The sequence below is a fragment of the Ailuropoda melanoleuca genome, unplaced genomic scaffold (assembly GCF_002007445.2).
Source record: "Ailuropoda melanoleuca isolate Jingjing unplaced genomic scaffold, ASM200744v2 unplaced-scaffold1412, whole genome shotgun sequence".
Taxonomy (NCBI): domain Eukaryota; kingdom Metazoa; phylum Chordata; class Mammalia; order Carnivora; family Ursidae; genus Ailuropoda; species Ailuropoda melanoleuca.
Genome location: NW_023182860.1, coordinates 54,395 through 74,839, shown reverse-complemented (window position 1 = coordinate 74,839; position 20,445 = coordinate 54,395). Strand labels below are relative to the sequence as shown.

The 20,445-nt window shown below is 43.5% G+C and overlaps 1 pseudogene and 1 gene segment (V, D, J or C); both read left to right on the top strand.

Moving 5' to 3' along the window:
- The first annotated feature begins 12,802 nt into the window (after positions 1-12,802).
- LOC117797795 lies at positions 12,803-13,349 on the top strand (annotated as a pseudogene).
- A 3,268-nt stretch (positions 13,350-16,617) lies between these two features.
- LOC117797794 lies at positions 16,618-17,144 on the top strand. The segment is given in 2 exon segments: positions 16,618-16,679; positions 16,792-17,144. Coding segments are annotated over 2 exon segments (399 nt in total).
- The last annotated feature ends 3,301 nt before the right edge of the window (positions 17,145-20,445 follow it).

Below are 20,445 nucleotides of genomic sequence, written 5' to 3'. Positions count from 1 at the left end.
ACATGACCCATCCATTTACTGTCTACAAGAGACTCATTTTGAACTTAAAGATACATTCAGACTGAAAGAAAAGGGATGGAATACCATCTTTCACACCAATCGTCCTCAAAAGAAAGCTGCAAAAAGCAATTCTCATATCAGACAGATTAGATTTTAAAGTAAGGACTGTAGTTAGAGATACAGGAAGACACTATATTATTCTTAAAGGATGTATCCAACAAGTGGATATGACAATTATAAATATGCTCCCAACAGGGGAGCAGCAAGATACACAAACCAACCCTTAACCAGAATAAAGAGATACATAGATAAAAATACGTTAATAGTACGGGACCTCAACACTCCACTATCAGCAATAGACAGATGACCTAAGCAGAAAAAAAAAAAAAAAAAANAATAAAAACTTTTAAAAAAAAGAAAAAAAAAAAAAAAAAAAAAAAACAAGAGCTTTGAATGCCATACTCGATGAGTTGGACCTCATAGATATATATATAGAACACTACACCACAGAATCAAAGAATACTTATTGTATTCTAATGCCCATGGAACATTTTCAAGAATAGACCATGTTCTGGGTCACTAAACAGGCCTCAAATGAGACCAAAAGTCTGAAATTATTCCCTGCATATTGTCAGACCAAATGCTTTGAAATTGGAAATCAACCACAAGGAAAAATTTGGAAGAAACTCAAACACTTGGAGACTAAGAACCATCCTGCTCAAGAATGATTTGATAAACCAGGAAATCAAAAATCAATTCAAACAATTTATGGAGACCAATGAGAATGAAAACACAATGGTCCAAAACCTATGGGATACTGCAAAGGCAGTCCAAAGGGGGAAATACATAGCCATCCAAGCCTCACTCAAAAGAATAGAAAATCTAAAATGCAGTTTTTATATTCTCACCTCAAAAAGTTGGAACAGCAAGAGAAGAATAGGCCTAAACCACGCACGAGAGAGCAGTTGAGCAAGATTAGAGCAGAGATCAAAGAATTAGAAACCAGGAACACAGCAGAGCAGATCAACAAAACTAGAAGCTGGTTCTTTGAAAGAATAAATAAAATTGACAAACCACTGGCCAGACTTATCCAAAAGAATAGAGAAAGGACCCAAATTAATAAAATTATGAATAAAAAAGTAGGGTTCACAACCAACACCAATGAAATTAGGATTACTAGAAACTTTTATGAACAGCATTATGCCAATAAATTAAGCAATCTGGAAGAGATGGAGGCCTTCCTGGAAACCTATAAACTACCAAGAGTGAAACAGGAAGAAATTGATTTTTTAAACAGACCAATTCATTTTGAAGAGATTGAAACTGTGATTAAAAACCTTCCAAAAAACAAAATGCCAGGACCTGATGGATTCCCAGGGAATTCTAGCAAGCATTCAAAGAAGAAATAATAGGTATAAAAGACCGGTATCCAAGATCTACAAAGAACTTCTCAAACTCAACACGCAAGAAACAAATAAACAAACCATAAAATGGGCAGAAGATATGAACAGACACTTTTCCAATGAAGACATACAAATGGCTAACAGACACATGAAAAATGTTCAAAATCTTTTAGCCATCAGGGAAATTGAAATCAATACCGCACTAAGATACCACCTTACGCCAGTTAGAATCGCAAAAATTGACAACGCAGGAGACAACAATTGTTGGAGATAATGTGGAGAAAGGGGATCCCTCCTATATTGTTGGGAATGCAAGTTGGTACAGCCACTCTGGAAAACAGTGTGGGGGTCCCTTAAAAAGTTAAAAATTGAGCTACCCCATGATCCAGCCATTGCACTACTCGGTGTTTACCCCAAAGATACAGACATAGTGAAGAGAAGGGCCATATCCACCCCAATGTTCATAGCAGGTCTGTCCACAATAGCTAAATCGTGGAAGGATGTCGAGATGCCCTTCAGCAGATGACTGGATTAAGAAGTTGTGGTCCATATATACAATGGAATATTATTCAGCTTTCAGAAAGAACGATTTCTCAACATTTGTTGCAACAAGGACAGCACTGGAGGAGATAAGGCTAAGTGAAATAAGTCAACCAGAGATAGACAATTGTCATATGGTTTCTCTCATCTATGGAACATAAGAACTAGGAAGATCAGTAGGAGAAGAAAGGGATAAAGAAAGGGGGGGGTAATCCGAAGGGGGAATGAAGCATGAGAGACTATGGACTCTGAGCAACAAACTGAGGGCTTCAGAGGGGAGGGGGGTAGGGGAATGGATAGGCTGGTGATGGGTGGTGGGGATTGCACATATTGCATGGTGATTGCACATATTGCATGGGTGTATAGGCAACTAATGAATCATAGCACATTACATCAAAGCCAGGGATGTACTGTTTGGTGACTAACATAATACAATGAAAAAATATTTAAAAAAAAGAAAAGAAAATGTGAAGATTTCGTTTTATCCAGAAAACAGTTTCTATGTTTTGTCATTAACAGGTCTTTCATCACTTAAAACTTCTCAATATTAAAGGGGCTAAATTTTGCTAACAACTACAGAACCCTGCATATTTGCCTTTCAAATCACTTATTGTCACCTTGGTTAAGTGAAAATAGAGTTTTATAATGATCTGTAATCCTATTCAGGCATGTGCTATAATTTTAAGGTTTAACAAACTTTACCAACATTTAAATTGTAAATGAGGACTCTTTAAGTCCTTAGGCCTTTTCCTTTGATATGCTAAGTTACCCTGGAAGCACTGCTAAACAAATGTTAAGCCTTAAGTTACATTTGGGTAAAAGGTTTAACTCTATGCAATTCCTAAAGTTTTAATGTTGTAATATAAGTCAGCATCACTTTCTTCTGGCTATTGAAGTGTCCTGTGTTACAGAAATAATAATAAAGCAAATTAAAGCATTTATATTTTCTCTCTACCTGAAACCTCTGAAATTAGAAAGGTCCCAGTAAGTGTTCTTTCTTCCATGACAATCATACTCATTTGCATAAGTTCAATAAGTATTGTTCTCCTTGTAACAGGACACCATTGGGAACATTGGTTATTTTACCAAGGCTTTGACTGGAATGTCATATTTGAGAGACATTCATAGACTCAGATATGACCAAAGAGCTTTAAGGAACTCTGGTTAACTTTATGAAACCTGGAGCCATAAAGCCCCCTGGAAATGGCCTGGTACATTGCTTACAGATTTCCCAGCAGCCTCACCAGGTGAGTAAAGAATGTCACTTCCTGGCAGGTGCAGGAACCTCAGGCTGCTTTGGGGACCTCCTGGAGAGGAACCTGCCCAAATCTACAGGTATTACAGGCCTGTCTGATGGCAAGTACTTGGCTTGGCTTCTGGCCTGGAAAGGCTACTAGGTTCAACCAGGAGATTCCTTATGAAAGTTCCAGCAAAGCAGATTCTAAATGACCTATGTGATCAGTCGCTATTCTTGCTGAGCTTATGTAAATAATTAGGCCAAGTTTGTTAAAATTGGACTTGTTTTGCAAACAAATTAGTCCTGATTTGGCTGTCCCTGGAAATGAAGGTTATTTTAGAGAAAAATTATGTTTAACTAACACACGTTTGTGGATGTTAAATTCTAGATCTGAGTGTCCTTAAATGTTTACTTAAGCTAGACAACTTGAGGTAAACTTAAGAGAAATTGCTTTTTCTATTACTATACGATAGCTCATGTATGTATAATCTTCATGCTTTTTATTCTATGGGGTTAATAACAGGACCCCATTGATATATTTAATTATTTGAGCAACCGGGAAATGGGATAGATTCCCCAACAATTGTATAAATGCCACCTTGACCAATTCTATGTGGCTGCGATGATAAAATCATTCCCTAAGAGCCAGAGCATACCCAACTCCATAGGCTTGTGGAGATAATGGATGACCCCACTTTCCTTGTGATTGGACTGGGAAAACATTACCAACTCAGCCAACCTTCCAAAATTTAAAACCATGGTGGACATGTTCTGTGTTACATTGGTATGACCACCTAGCATCTATCTTTGTTACTTCTTTGAGGACTGGAGAATGTTGTTTGGCACTTGGAAACTCTTAAGTACACGGTCAAAGCCCTAAATGACACTCAGAATAACATTTCTCTATTAAATTCTGAAGTAATACAAATACATGAAGCAGTTTTACAAAACGGAATGGCATTAAATTACGCAAGGTGAAACTTGTGATGGCATAAAAGCAGTGCTGTGTATACCGTCCGGATTACCACCAAAATACTTCCGGGTTTCTACCTGACAATCAATACTCAAATTGGTGTTTTAAATGATCTCTTTCCTTTAGTGATTGTTTTAAACTCCTGAATTGGAGGAAAATTATCAAAGGTCAACTATCAAAGGTTTTTTATTCAGGCTTCTCTTTCTCATTACAGTATTAATCTTATTTTGTCATTTCCAGTGTCTCGCTTCCTAGTCCCAAGACTGCTTCACTGCTGTAACTTCCAGCTAACAGATTATCCCTTCTACTCAAGGAGGTTCATCTATTTGTCCGTGTTGGATTCAGCTACCTCCCCTTTCATATCTCCACTATACATTCCCCACTGACCAATATTGACCCATAGGTAGGGACATCTCTATGCCTGTATTCAGCAGGAAGAAGTTACAGAAGTTGAGACCTTAGACCTTGAACAACCTTAAAGATTTAATGGTCAAAATTGTTCAGGAGGTAAATGATGGGGGAACGGACAGCAAGCTGAAGACAAAGCAGAAGCTGATGCCCTGCAACCCCCCCACATGTATGCAACATTTCTCCACACTCCTGGCTGCCCTAAAACTAAGGAAAGGACCTGCAGCTCATTGATAAGGACACAGTGATAGTTTAGACAGCCTTGGCTTGATGGTGGTGGGGCAGCCAGTGTGCTGAGAGTCTTCTTTGACATATGAAAGTGCTTTCTCAGCCTCCCTTTTTCCTCACCTCCCCTAAACCCATGGTATATAATCAGCCACCTCTCACAACCCAGGACAGCAGATCTTTCTGCCCATGGGTCCTGACCCTGTGTTTTAATAAACCTCCAATTTTGCACCAAAGACATATCAAGAATTCTCTCTTGGTTGTGGGCTCCAGACTGCACCCCACTGAACCTCACCTATATTCCACAACTTCATCAAGAGGATGGTACAGAAGCCAGTTATGCATGCTGCACCCCAGGTGGTGCAGAAAGAAGGGGGGGCATCTGGGTGGCTCATTCGTTAAGCATCTGCTTTTGGCTCAGGGCATGATCCCAGCATTCTGGGATCGAGCCTCACTTCAGGCTAATCCTCTGGGAGTCTGCTTCTTCCTCTCCCACAACCCCTGCTTGTTTTCCCTCTCTCACTGGCTGTCTATTTCTCCATTAAACAAATAAATAAAATATTTAAAAAATAAAGGAAGAAGGGGGAGGGGGAGACAGTAGAGGCAGAGTGCTGCCAGAAGTTTGAGAAAGGGTTCCCAGTTTTAGAGTTCATCAGCTCCAACTGGAGCATATGCCATGTTTCCCCACCAATAAGGGGGATAGGCATTCCATGTTTGGCGAGAGAAGACAGGGAATTTCCCCCAAAAAAGAGAGTTTTGGCAGGTGCTTTGGAATATTCCTTAAAGTCCCTGTCCCAAGATAAACTAACCACAGTTTGCTCCTGTTGTATTCATTAACCCAGGAAATGAGTGAGGGAGATGCCCCCACATCTGTTAGAAGGAACAGTAAGAGGAGACAGTCAAGAATCCCTTTTGTGTGGGATGGCCTGTGTCTCCTCCAGAAACCTAAGTTTCCTCAGAGGAGACCTATTTAGATAATTATCATCCAATATGTCAGGAGAGAGTTTACTAGCTGACCCATTCAGGCAAACAGATTCTACAAGAGGCCCTTAGGTCGGGGTCCAGGTGTAGAGCCTATGTCCGAGAAATGAAGGTACCCTAGGTCCATTTGCTCTGTCCCCTACAGAAGAGATCTAACCAATAGATCCCACTGAGGCCATGCCATGTTACAGGAGCTCAGTGCTTTCCTAAATTTTGCAATCTGAATTGCTTTCAATGGGTTAGAAGGCNTCGCTATTCTTGCTGAGCTTATGTAAATAATTAGGCCAAGTTTGTTAACATTGGACTTGTTTTGCAAACAAATTAGTCCTGATTTGGCTATCCCTGGAATAAGGGTTATTTTAGAGAGAAAAACTATGCTTAACTAACACACGTTTGTGGATGTTAAATTCTAGATCTGAGTGTCCTTAAATGTTTACTTAAGCTAGACAACTTGAGGTAAACTTAAGAGAAATTGCTTTTTCTATTTCTATACGATAGCTCATGTATGTATAATCTTCATGCTTTTTATTCTATGGACCCCATTGACATATATTTATTTATTTGAGCTACCGGGAAGTGGGATAGATTCCTCAACAATTGTATAAATATCACCTTGACCAATTCTATGTGGCTGCGATGATAAAACCATTCCCTAAGAGCCAGAGCATACCCAACTCCATAGGCTTGTGGAGATAATGGATGACCCCACTTTCCTTGTGATTGGACTGGGAAAACATTACCAACTCAGCCAACCTTCCAAAATTTAAAACCATGGTGGACATGTTCTGTGTTACATTGGTATGACCACCTAGCATCTACCTTTGTTACCTCTTTGAGACTGGAGAATGTTGTTTGGCACTTGGAAACTCTTAAGTACACGGTCAAAGCCCTAAATGACACTCAGAATAACATTTCTCTATTAAATTCTGAAGTAATACAAATACATGAAGCAGTTTTACAAAACGGAATGGCATTAAATTACGCAAGGTGAAACTTGTGATGGCATAAAAGCAGTGCTGTGTATACCGTCCGGATTACCACCAAAATACTTCCGGGTTTCTACCTGACAATCAATACTCAAATTGGTGTTTTAAATGATCTCTTTCCTTTAGTGATTGTTTTAAACTCCTGGATTGGAGGAAAATTATCAAAGGTCAACTATCAAAGGTTTTTTATTCAGGCTTCTCTTTCTCATTACAGTATTAACCTTATTTTGTCATTTCCAGTGTCTCGCTTCCTTGTCCCAAGACTGCTTCACTGCTCTAACTCCAGCTAACAGATTATCCCTTCTACTCAAGGATGTTCCTCTATGTTATCCGTGTTGGATTCAGCTACCTCCCCTTTCATAACTCTGCTATACATTCCCCACTGACCAATATTGACCCATAGGTAGGGACATCTCTACGCCTGTATTCAGCAGGAAGAAGTTACAGAAGTTGAGACCTTCCACCTTGAACAACCTTAAAGATTTAAGGGTCAAAATTGTTCAGGAGGTAAATGATGGGGGATCGGACATCAAGCTGAAGACAAAGCAGAAGCTGACGCCCTGCAACCCCCCCATGTATGCAACATTTCTCCACATTCCTGGCTGCCCTAAAACTAAGGAAAGGACCTGCAGCTCATTGATAAGGACACAGTGATAGTTTAGACAGTCTTCTTGATGGTGGTGGGGCAGCCAGTGTGCTGAGAGTCTTCTTTGACATATGAAAGTGCTTTCTCAGCCTCCCTTTTTCCTCACCTCCCCTAAACCCATGGTATATAATCAGCCACCTCTCACAACCCAGGACAGCAGATCTTTCTGCCCATGGGTCCTGACCCTGTGTTTTAATAAACCTCCAATTTTGCACCAAAGACATATCAAGAATTCTCTCTTGGTTGTGGGCTCCAGACTGCACCCCACTGAACCTCACCTATATTCCACAACTTCATCAAGAGGATGGTACAGAAGCCAGTTATGCATGCTGCACCCCAGGTGGTGCAGAAAGAAGGGGGGGCATCTGGGTGGCTCATTCGTTAAGCATCTGCTTTTGGCTCAGGGCATGATCCCAGCATTCTGGGATCGAGCCTCACTTCAGGCTAATCCTCTGGGAGTCTGCTTCTTCCTCTCCCACAACCCCTGCTTGTTTTCCCTCTCTCACTGGCTGTCTATTTCTCCATTAAACAAATAAATAAAATATTTAAAAAATAAAGGAAGAAGGGGGAGGGGGAGACAGTAGAGGCAGAGTGCTGCCAGAAGTTTGAGAAAGGGTTCCCAGTTTTAGAGTTCATCAGCTCCAACTGGAGCATATGCCATGTTTCCCCACCAATAAGGGGGATAGGCATTCCATGTTTGGCGAGAGAAGACAGGGAATTTCCCCCAAAAAAGAGAGTTTTGGCAGGTGCTTTGGAATATTCCTTAAAGTCCCTGTCCCAAGATAAACTAACCACAGTTTGCTCCTGTTGTATTCATTAACCCAGGAAATGAGTGAGGGAGATGCCCCCACATCTGTTAGAAGGAACAGTAAGAGGAGACAGTCAAGAATCCCTTTTGTGTGGGATGGCCTGTGTCTCCTCCAGAAACCTAAGTTTCCTCAGAGGAGACCTATTTAGATAATTATCATCCAATATGTCAGGAGAGAGTTTACTAGCTGACCCATTCAGGCAAACAGATTCTACAAGAGGCCCTTAGGTCGGGGTCCAGGTGTAGAGCCTATGTCCGAGAAATGAAGGTACCCTAGGTCCATTTGCTCTGTCCCCTACAGAAGAGATCTAACCAATAGATCCCACTGAGGCCATGCCATGTTACAGGAGCTCAGTGCTTTCCTAAATTTTGCAATCTGAATTGCTTTCAATGGGTTAGAAGGCATCATAATGGAGAGTCCTTGGGAACGGGAGAAGCAGCCTATTGAGGCCATGGTCAGAAAAGTAAAGAAGGTCCATTACCAAATCCCCCCCAACTCACAGATGGCGTCCTATGCAGGATATGCCGAAGGTTCCCATGTGTCAAAAGTGACCAGTGGCATCCCTCAAACAAGACATCACTATTGATCACAATCCTGCCTTCCCATGAAGGCATTCCTGCCGTAAAAGTCCCGTAGGAGGGATGCTGGTGTCCCTCCCCTAGCCCATCACATCCTAGGCTGCCGATGGTTGCCTGGTGAATGGACTGAAATACCATGCCTTGAAGGTCATGCCTTATTTTGTCTTGCTAAAAAAGTATATTGCCTTGCCTTGAAGAACCATGTGTCTTTAACCCATGGAGAACAGTAGAAAAGTTTTACAGGGGGAAATTACAAAATTTCATACCCTAAGTAATTAGTAGAGGACATTGGTGGAAAACAGTAAAGACAGAAACCCAACATTGTCCAAGCGACATTCCAACACATGTGGTCCTTACAGCCAACTTCCCAAGGAAACGGTCCCCAATGGGGTTTTAATTCCATCCGGTCCTAGTTTTGGGCCAACTCCGAGTGGAGGTCCCTTGGCCAGAAATGGCTAGACCAGGGATGTAGAGGGGATCACATTAGATCAAACAGGAGGAAACCTCACATGGGAATCTTAAGATTGGCAGCCATGCTAGTCACTTAGGTGGCTGTCCCGTGCCCACAACAGATGACTTTTTATAAGGACAGCAGTAAAGAGAGGCCATCAAGTTTCTGGGTCTTATTACCATCCTGGCCAGGGCACTAACTTCCAGCCAAAAGGCAGGCTTTTTCCTCACCATAGGGTAGCCAGGGGCTAGAAGATTGCATCCTGCGCAGTTGACAGGAAAGTGTTACAATTAGACTGTACTCCCTGAAGAGCCCCTGAAATGAGAGTAAAGGAATAGGAGAGAAAGTATCCACCAATTTTGCACTGAAGCTCAGAGTCCCAATGAAAGACTCAAGGCCGCACATTCGGCGGCACAATATGATAAGGTTGTGGAATGCAGGTGCGGTTCAGTGGGGTGGAATCCAGAGCCGACGACCAAGAAAGAATTCTTGAGACATCTTTGGTGCAAAATTGGTGGTTTATTAAAGCACGGGGACAGGACCCGTGGGCAGAAAGAGCTGCTGCCCAGGGTTGTGAGAGGTGGTTGATTATATACCATGGGTTTGGGGGAGGTGAGGAAAAAGGGAGGTTGAGAAAGTACTTTCATATGTTAGAGAAGGCTCACAGGATAATGGAGGACTTGTTATTGTCAAATTAAGGTTGTTGACCCTTCTAGAAGGTGTTAATAGTAAGATAGTTGGGGGATCCCAGGAGAATGTTACTTTCCTCCTATCACATGTCCTTGTCAATGGGCTTCAGGTTTAAAATAAATTCCATTTTATATCCATTTCCTTCTGCCTCAGCCTCCCTCAATTTTATGGAGGGGGTGGTAACTTTAGGGCTCCAGGAAACTGAATTATGTGTTTCTGGAAGTTAAGTTATTGATAAGAAAGCTTCTTCCTTGTAAATCACTAGGACACGTGTAAACTAAGGGAGAATTATGGGTTTTGCAGGACTGAGAACTCTGTCAGTTAACCATTTGTTTTTTCCTTACCTTAGTTGTAGCCAGGAGTGCCGAGGAATGTTGCATGCATGGTGGGGGGGAGGTTTGCAGTGTATCAATTTCTGCTTTGTCCTCAGCCTGCCTTCTGTTCCATCATCAGCAAAGTTTCTAAATTTTTCAGTGTGTAGCTTATATCAGTAGCTCCTGGGCACAAAGCAAGCAATGAAATGGAATATCTCTCATAAATAGAGACACAAAAAGTCTAAAGAAAACATTTAGAAAACAGAAAATAATATATAGTTTAAGTATATGTATATATCTATATCTATATATCTATATATCTATATCTATATAGATATATATATCTCAGTAAGTACACACTAGGACCAAATGGGGTGTTGTAGGAATGCAAGGCCAAATTAAGATCAAAAAATTAATATTAAAAAATGAATCAGTGGCACAGTCGTTAAGTGTCTGCCTTTGGCTCAGGGTGTGATCCCAGCGTTCTGGGATCGAGCCCCACATCAGGCTTCTCCACTAGGAGCCTGCTGCTTCCTCTCCCGCTCCCCCTACTTGTGTTCCCTCTCTCACTGGCTGTCTCGCTCTGTCAAATAAATAAAATCTTTAAGAAAAAAGAATCCATGTAATCTCTTATATTAACCAGCAAAAAAAAGAAAAAACCTTGATCTTATCAATCAATAGAGAAAGAGCATTTGACACCATTTGAAACCTACTCATGATAATGGGTGGGGATAAATGAATAAATGAATAAGAATGATAACAATTTCCAGAGAATGAAAATAGAGGAACACATTTTCAGCTTGATAAGAAAACTTAAAACTCATGCAGCTCACACATGGAGGTGAAACACTGAAATCTTTCACCCTAGGTAGGACAAGGCCATCATGTCCCATCTCAATACTGCTGTTTGACACTGGACCAGATGTTCCAGACAGAACCACCAGACAAGAAAAACAATGAAAACCATAAGACTAAGAAGAATAAGAGACAATTGTCTCTATATTCAGGTGAGAGAATGATCTATGGGAAAAAATGCAAAGGCAGCTACAAATATGTATGTAAATATATAAATTCAAAGAATAATAAGTAATTTTGCGAAGGCATGGAATACAAGACCAACCTTGAAAGGTCATTTAGATGTGTATATGCTAGTAGTAAACCCAGGAAAAATAATTTAAAAATACAGTTTTTTTTGAAGTATGTAGTTGAGTATTTAACAAAACGTACTGGCCATGGATGCTGAAATGCTGGTCCATGTAATCAAAGTGGATCCAAAACAATGGAGAGATGGGTTTTGTCCATGAATTAGAAGACTCAATATGATAAGGATGTTGATTCTTCCCAAAATGTGCAAAAGACATAATTCCTATCACAACAAGACACATTGGTATGGATGGAAGATAGACACACGGGCCCAATGTAACATAGCAGAAAAGGCAGAAGCAGGCCCACAAAAGAATGGATAAGTATTTTTGACAAAGTTGCAGAAGACTTTCAGAGGAAGAAGTTTGGACTTTTGGACAAATGGGGTCAGGACAATTGGATATCTGTAGAAATGAATCTCACCTAAAATTCACTTTATTAAAAAAAAATCACTAAAGGATTATAAATTCAACTGTAATACATAAAACTATAAACATAAAAAGGGAGAAAATCTTCAGGATCTAGGGTTTGTATATACATGTTTATACAAGATACCATCGGCATAATCCATAAAAAAAAACACTGATAAATTGGACTTCATCAAAGATAAATTCATTGTTTTTCCTTTATTTGTAACTTAGTAAGCCAACAAAATTAGCTAAAAAATAATAGGTCAAAATAAAGCTCAATTTATTGGACAGCAGTTGGAATCCATTGCTATAATGCACAGCAGTTGGAAAACATTCACAAGGTAGGCGTATTCTAAATCGCATATCAGTGCAGTGTTATGATGTCTGCAGTGTCTTCTGCCTGGTGCCAACATTTCCCGCTGAATTGAGGTAAAAGTTTACATCCCACATAGATCAGGACTCCTTCTGAGGGTGAAAAATGCTACAACAATCAGGGACAGCACTATGGGATCACATTATCCTTGAATCAGAACACGGATGTGTGAATCCACAGGGATCTGGTGAACTGAGGAAACAGGCTGGGCTCTCAGGGCTCAGGGCCATGGTGAGGTGTGTGCCCTGCCGCCAGCAGGGGGTGCAGTGGGACTGCCAAGTGGTCACTACAAAGAGGCTTAGTGAAAATCATTCATTCAGAGTAGCCTGGAACTGGAAACTGGGCCCTGTGCTCCTTGCTGGGGACTAAGATTGTGTCCCCTGAGTCGTGACAGGGTCCCCTGTGTGTGGTCTCAGCAGGTGCTTCCTCCCAGGGCTGTCGCCAGGGGTGAAGCCACCTCCTTTCTTCTCAGTGTGTGGTGTGAGCTGAGCTCCAGCACCAGGGTTCAGAGAGAGGCTGGACAGTCACAGGATGAAGACCATTTGCATGGACAGCCCCTCCTGGGGCAGAGGGTGGAGGGGAAAATGAGGCCTGCGTCAGCCCATCCCATTGTGGTGACCAGGGTCTGTGTCACCATGGCCTGGACTCCCATCCTCCTCGTGTTCCTGTCTCACTGCACAGGTAGGGACAGGATTCAGGAACACAGGGTTCCCAAATGACACTTCCCATGGTCAGAATTTTGAGATTTTTTTTGCACTATAGTTCCATCACCCGTGAATGTCTGTATTTGCAGGTTCCCCTCCCAGCCTGTGGTGACTCAGCCACCTTACTTCTCTGCATCTCTGGGAAAAATGGCCAGGCTGACCTGCACCTCCAGTAGGGACATCAGTGTTGGCAGCTACTACATGTACTGGGACCAGAAGCAGCCAGGGAGACATCCCCGGTATCTCCTGTACTACTACCCAGACTCAGATAAGCACCAGGGTCCCGGGGTCCCCAGCCGCTTCTCTGGCTCCAAAGATACCTCGGCCAATGCAGGGCTCCTGCTCATCTCCAGGCTGCAGGCTGAGGACGAGGATGACTATTACTGTGCGATCGGGCACAGCAGTGCTAGTCACAGTGACACACACAGTTGGGGAATTGGGGCATATACCTCAGGCTGCTCAGAGCCTTGTACACTGACTCTCTTCCAAATTAAAATAGCTGGAATGCACATTGACCCGACTCGGAAGTATCTGCTAGATCTCAGTGTCCTTCCTCCCGGTGTCCTGTGCAAAATCAGTGAGCTCGCAGGGGAAATAAAAGACAACAAAACCTCGTGATAATCCAGAAACTCCACCTGGTGACCCAAGTGTAAAAACCAGGGCCTGTTGCACTGGCATTTTCTCTCTTCATAAAGTCACATAGACTTTTCTTAGTTTTCTTGGTCAGAGCCTGCAGACCGTCCCAGTGGGTGCGCGGTCCTCCACCTCAGGAGCCCGTTCCTCGGGGGCTCAGAGCAGAGACCCAGCCTACCCTCCAGGCTCCTGAGCTCAGGGCTGATGGAGCCGCTTCGTGTCCCGGGAAGGAGGCAGTAAGATGAGGGCAGAGTGAGGACTCAGAACAGGATTTCCAGGTGCACAGCTGGCCTGGCTCCCTGGCTGGGTGCCCGCTCTCCAGCAGTGGTGTCAGGAGAGTTTAGTTAGCCCTGGGAGGAACGTTGAGTGTCACGAAGTGAAGCTCTCTGTGGAGCTGTGTGCATCAGGAGGAGGCTAGAGCTTTGCTGTAAGACACTGAGCCTGCTGTAGGGATGGTGGGGGAGTAGATCCACAGAAGTGAGGGACACACAGCTGACGCTGCCAGGGCCGACGGGAACCCCATGGCAGATTTCCTGAGCCCGCAGACACGGACTGTGTCCTACTCTCCTTGCCTGACACAGTGGGGCTTGTCAGTGATCCGCACAGTCGAGGGGACTATAGGGCACGGTGAACAAGGTCTCCCCCACCTGTGCACAGAGGAGGTCCACCGCATGAGTCTCTCTAGGAAGATGTCCTGCCATTTGTGACAGCACGGGTGAAACTGCAGGACATGTCCCTACGTGAAATAAGGTCTACAGGGAAAGACAAATGCTGTTTAATTTCATTTGTATGTGAAGGCTACAGGGAAAAAAATAAAATAATAAAATAAATTGCTGCATGTTTTTAGTTCTGAGAATGATTTAAAATAGCTTAACACACATAAGGATGTAAAGGATATTTGTATGAGTACAGCTTCTTAAATATAATTTGATTTTCAACTAATAATTTATAATTATTATGATATACAGAACAGAAAATTTAGTCTTTCAATAACTCTTTAATGTGCAATTCAGAGATATTGAGTAGACTCCCAGTGTGGTGCACCCATCACAACTATCCATTTCTAGAACTTGTTCATCATCCCCAGCAGTAACTGTGCACTCAGTAGGGGGATGGGTACCCGGATTTGACAGTGGAGACAGGCCTCCAGGAGCCCACCCCAGTGCAGGAAGCAGCAGACAGCAGAGGGCAGCATCGATGGGGGCTCTTGGCTGGTGTGGCCTCACCCAGCAAGGAGCGTTCATTGGACTGTGTTTCTTACCCCAGATTGACCACGTGGATGCACTGTGCCCACCATGGCAAGGGTGACCATGTGCCCACTGCAGGGTGTCCAGTAATACCTGCTTTGTCTCCCAAAGTGTGCTGAGAAACATCAGTGAGAACATAAGGATCTCATTTGGGGCATCTGCTCTATGATTCATGCATATACCTAACTGAATCCCCTACAAAATCCATGTCAGCTCTTCTCCAGTGTCCTCTCAAAGGCCCTCTTTTCAGCCTATGTCCTCTCTGCTGGTCAAGGGGAACTCATATCTATTTCTGGACATTTATTCTGCAGAATAGATCTTTGTGTCTTTAGGAGAATATGATACTGTTTTCATTAATAAAGCGTTGTAATATAATTGGAAAGCAGGGAGGGTGGTGTCTCCAGTTTTCTTCTTTCTCAATATTGCTTTGGCAATTTGAGGCCTTTTCTGGCTCTATATAAAATTCAGGAATTTTGTTTTTCTATTTCTGAAAATATCATTGGACTGTTCATAGGAAATGCATTGAATGTATAGATTGTTTTGGGTGGTAGGGACATTTTAATGTTTTTTTTTCTTTGGACAACAACACTGGATTTAGGCATTACTTGGGGATTGTGTGTGAGGTATAAGGATGTGTCTAAGATGAAACCATGTCTGTGGTTAAGAATTTGAGTTGATGACGATGGTCTGAATGAAGCTGCACATGCATATTTTAGCCATACGTTAAAGAGGTGGATATTTGTATTTTTTCATTTGCTGATTTATTTGTTTTAATTAAAAAGTCCTGTAATTACATATGCACACATTTCCATCTCCCATGGAACAAGGGACTTCCTGGACTTAGAAATTACTGTCAATGAGCACAACGCTCAGAAACATAGTATGGATCTCCCCAACTTTTAAAAGTTCCCTTTACACACTTGGCTTTTATGGAATATTTACATTCATAGCGGCTTTTAGTGTGAAAAGAAATCTGAAGAGTATTTTCAGTTTCACAAAAACATAAGCGCTGACATAGCCCCGAGCATTAGTTGTGCAGGGAGCCTTTACAGAGACAGTGCAGAGCCCAGCAGCATGAGGGGTGCCTTCCAGCACCTTCCCTGAGAACTACACACAGCAGCTCATCAACAGGCCACCAGAAATGTGACCCATGCATGTTATCCTATGTGCTTTACCTCCATTTATGTTGTATATCTGAACGCAGATTGTGTCCTTTGGGATTAGAGAAGCCTAAGAAAATTTAATTAAACATTGAGTCTGGAAACATGCAAAGATTATCATATCAATTAATGTTACATACTTCTTTGCCTCATGCCATTGGGGCTGCCTAAGATTTGTTGGGGATGATGTAATTTCAGACAGCAGTGGAAACATGCACTAAGGCTTGGTCAACAGATGTGTGTATCCACAGGGATGGATGGGGTAGCTGCAGAAATCAGCTGGGCTCTCAGGGCTTTGGGACAAAGGGACCACTGTGCCCATGACCAACAGGGGGCGCTGTGGGACTGCCCTGTGGTCCCTACTTGGCTGCTCCTTGAGGAACTTTTCACTGAAGGGAACTTGGCCTTTGTGCTAGGCCCTGTGCTCCCTGATGGGGACTCAGCAGCTGTGTCCTCTCAGCCCTGGCAGAGTCCGCTGAGCAGGGAATTGTGTGTGGTTTCGGCAGGTGCTTCCTCCCAGCGCTTTCCCCAGGGCTGAAGCCAACCCCCATCCTCTTCAGTGTGTGGTGTGAGCTGAGCTCCAGCACCAGTGCTCAGGGAGGGGCTGGACAGTCACTGGGTGGAGCCCATTTGCATGGACAGCCCCTCCTGGGACACAGGTTGAGGAGAAAAGGAGGCCTGGGGCAGCCCAGCCCACTGTGGGGACCAGTGTCTGTGTCACCATGGCCTGGACACCTGTCCTCCTCATGCCCCTCTCCTATTGTACAGGTAGTGACAGGCCTCGGAGAAACTGGCAGCTCTCAAAGTCACTCTTCCTGAAGTCAGCTTCTTGATTAATTTCTCCCTGTTTCTTGTCCCATTAACCACACTGTGTTGGCAGGTTCCCTGTCCCAGCCTGTGTGGACCCAGCCGCCCTCCCTCTCTGCATCTCTGGGATCATCCGCCAGACTCACCTGCACCTTCAGCACTGGATTCGGTGTGGGCAGCTACCAAACATACTGGTTCCAGCAGCAGCCAGGGAGCCCTCCCCGGTATCTGCTGAGGTTCTACTCAGACTCAGATACGCACCAGGGCTCTGGGGTCCCCAGCCACTTCTCTGGGTCCAAAGATGCCTCAGCCAATGCAGGGCTTCTGCTCATCTCCAGACTGCAGGCTGAGGACGACCCTGACTATTACTGTGGTATGTATCATGGCAATGGGAGCAGCTACCGTTACCCACACCGTCTCAGATAAGGAGGAAGTGAGACAAAAATCCCCCCAAAAACAGGTCTTTTCTCTGAGTCTCTTTTATTGAGAAGCTTCTGGGGAGGCTTCTGTAGGAGAGAGTCCTGGTGGGAGGACCTGACCTGGAGGAGGGAGGAGTGACACACAGACTATGCTGTTGTCTGAGCCAGCACAGGTTTCCCAGGAGCTCACCTAGGTGAGGGTTATTACCCACCTGCATATGCACAAGGGTGTGGAGTAAATAAAAAAATAATAATAAGTATTCAGTGACTTTATGTATATGTAACAGTTTTGGCCACCAGCCCCATGATCAAACTGACAATCTTTCCAATACCTTCTGAGAAACCACCAATACACCCGCAGTCAGGCCAGTATTGTCCCCTCAACTCAGAGCTCTGTTTCCCCCAGTTCCCTCCTGTCTGCGGCGAGCTCCCTACTGTATACATTTCACAGGGACTGAACCACAGGACAGGTGCCATTGTAAGTGCTCCATTCAAGGGCAGGGGCAGCGTGTGCATTGCTGTGAGGACGTCAGTGCCACCGTTGGAAAATATGCAGATAGCGTCATGTATGTACACATCACCCTTGTGTGGAGAACTTGCTGATCTATCTGGATGCTTCCAATTTTAATGCATAGGATGTGGAAATGTTCATGATTTATGTTTCCATATTGGACTATAAAATAATTAAGGGTTTCAATATTTTTCATTTTTATTTTCCTATATCAAATATCACTTATCAAGTTTTTTGTGGGTGGGGTTTGTTCAAAATAAATAATTTAGCCAGTGGTTGTTTTATTCTGTTTGAAAAATAATATTACGTGTTAATTAAAAATTTTTTCTAGTTATTTTGGTTTACTTGTCATGGGATTTGGGCTGTGTCTTCTCTACTATTTTCCTATTTTCCTGTGACTGGCCGATGCTAAAAGTCTCCTTCCCCTCTTTTCCCATCATTGTGGTGTTTCCAGGGATCCCCTCCTGAGTTTCTCACTCCATCTGCCCACAGTACTGCCTCTGAGACCTCCTGCTCACCCTGGATGCCTGTCCTGTGGTCAGGTCTCCCCCTTGCTGTCCTGTGTCTTCACACTCAGGGACATTTCTCCTCTGATGATGGTACAGGCCACTGCTAACTTCCCCTTCTGTCTCCCATAGACATTTTGGAACTGACTTTTCTTCCCACTGAAGCTCATGAGTTATGGAGTTAGTGTGGGAGCGAGGCCACCCGGGTCTCCAGTTTGTTTGTGCATTTATGCATTCATTTGTTTTCATTTACAGGACCTGAGAAGTTGGTGTATGATCTATCTCATGTATTAATATGGTATGAGTCTTGTGTAGTTTCCTGTCTTCTTAATTGTGGAGGTGTTTTTAAGAGGTATTATTTTTGTGCAGTGCAAGTATATTGCATACATTTAAAAATATTAACAATTATAAACACTTTTGAAAAGGATTCTTCTTCCCTAATAACCTGGATGAAATTGGATCCTCTCAAAGACCGTATATTGACATCATAGCTCTTAGGACCTAAGAATGTGACTTTGGGGGTCGGTTAAGATGGTGGGGGAGTAGGGGTCCCCTTTTTCAGCTGGTCCCCTGAGTCGAGCTGGATAGGTACCAGACCATCCTGAACACCCAAGGAATCAGCTTAGATGAATGAAGACAATCTGGATCTCTACAAATGAACATCTCCAGCACTGAGTATTGAGATATGAAGCGGGGAGCCATCAATTCGTGTACAGATATCGGAAGATAAATGGAAGGGGGAGGGAGCCTCTGCACTTGGGTGCCGGGAAGCGGTAGCCACCAGCACTGGGGAGCAGGCTGACTCCCTGACCAGCACCCAACAGAGAACGACTGAGATCCTGAACCGGGGAACACGTGTGACCAGTCTGAAAATTGGAGCTCCGTAGTGTGCGCGATCCACACTGAAATGAAGCTCCAGAGCATGTGGGGGGTGGCTGGCAGCTGGCGGTGTTAGAAACACAAAGGACAGAGACACGCTGGCCATGAATGTGAGGGGTGGTACGCCGGCTGTGGGGCGCACATCCTGGGACAAGGTAGGGTTTAGCAGCACCAACAGAGCAGAGTTAGAGTGGCCAGAGGGCTCAGTGGAGAGAGGACTGCGATCCCTCTGTTCTGAGAGAGAGGCTGGGATGCAGCTACTGCTGCTCTGACTCTCAGAAGAGGCACAGCAAACCACCAGGGAAAGCCACCAGAGAACAAAAGCCGGAAACACCGGCTCACAGAATGCCCATCCCAATCCCCCCACACAGGGGACAGGGAGACTCTACCCAAACAAGGTTGCCGAAGTATCAACGCGGCAGGCCACTACCCCAGAAGGCAGACTGAAAAGTCAAAAAGCCCACATCCCTAAGGTCCCTATAAAACAAGTGCACACTGCCTGGTTTCTGGTCAATAATTTGGACTTTGGACAACCCCACAACCTCTCCTCATCAGAATGATGAGAAGGAGAATTCCCCCCAGCAAAGAAAAGACCATGAGTCTGTGGCCTCTGCCACAGAGCTAACAGATATGGATATAACCAAATTATAAGAAATGGAGTTCAGAGTAACAATGGTCAAGATGATGTGCAGACTTCAAAAAAATATTAATGAAAATATTAACAAGAATATAGAATCTCTAAGGGGGAAATGAGAGCGAATCTGGCAGAAATTAAAAATACTATTAATCAAATGCATTCATAACTAGAGGCTCTGAGGGCCAGGGTAAATGAGGCAGAAGAACAAATCAGCGAATTGGAGGATGGGTTAGTAGAAGAGAAAGTTAAAATAGAAACTAGGCTCAAAAAAATCCAATCTCAAGAATGTAGTTTACAGTAGATTACTGAATCAATGAAACATTCCAATGTTGGTATCATATGCATCCCCAAGGGGGTGGAGAAAGAGAGAGGTCTAGAAGAGATATTTGAACAAATTTTAGCTTAAATCTTCCCTAATCTAGCGAGGGAAACAAGCATTCGTGTCCAAGAGGCAGAGAGGATCCCTCCCAAGCTCAACCATGACAAAATTATGCCATGTCACTTCCTAGTGCAATTAGCAAATATTAGATCTAAGGATACAGTATTGAAAGTGGCCAGGGTGAAGGAATTTCTCATGTACCAAGGCAAAGCTATCAGAATTATATCAGACCTGTCTACACAGACCTGGGATGAAAGGGTTGGGGCGACATTTTTAAAGCTCTTTCAGAGAAAAACATGCAGCCAAGGATCCTTATCCAGCAAGCCTGTCATTCAGAATTGATGGAGAGATAAAGACCTTCCAGAATCGCCAGTCACTAACCAATTTCGTAACCAT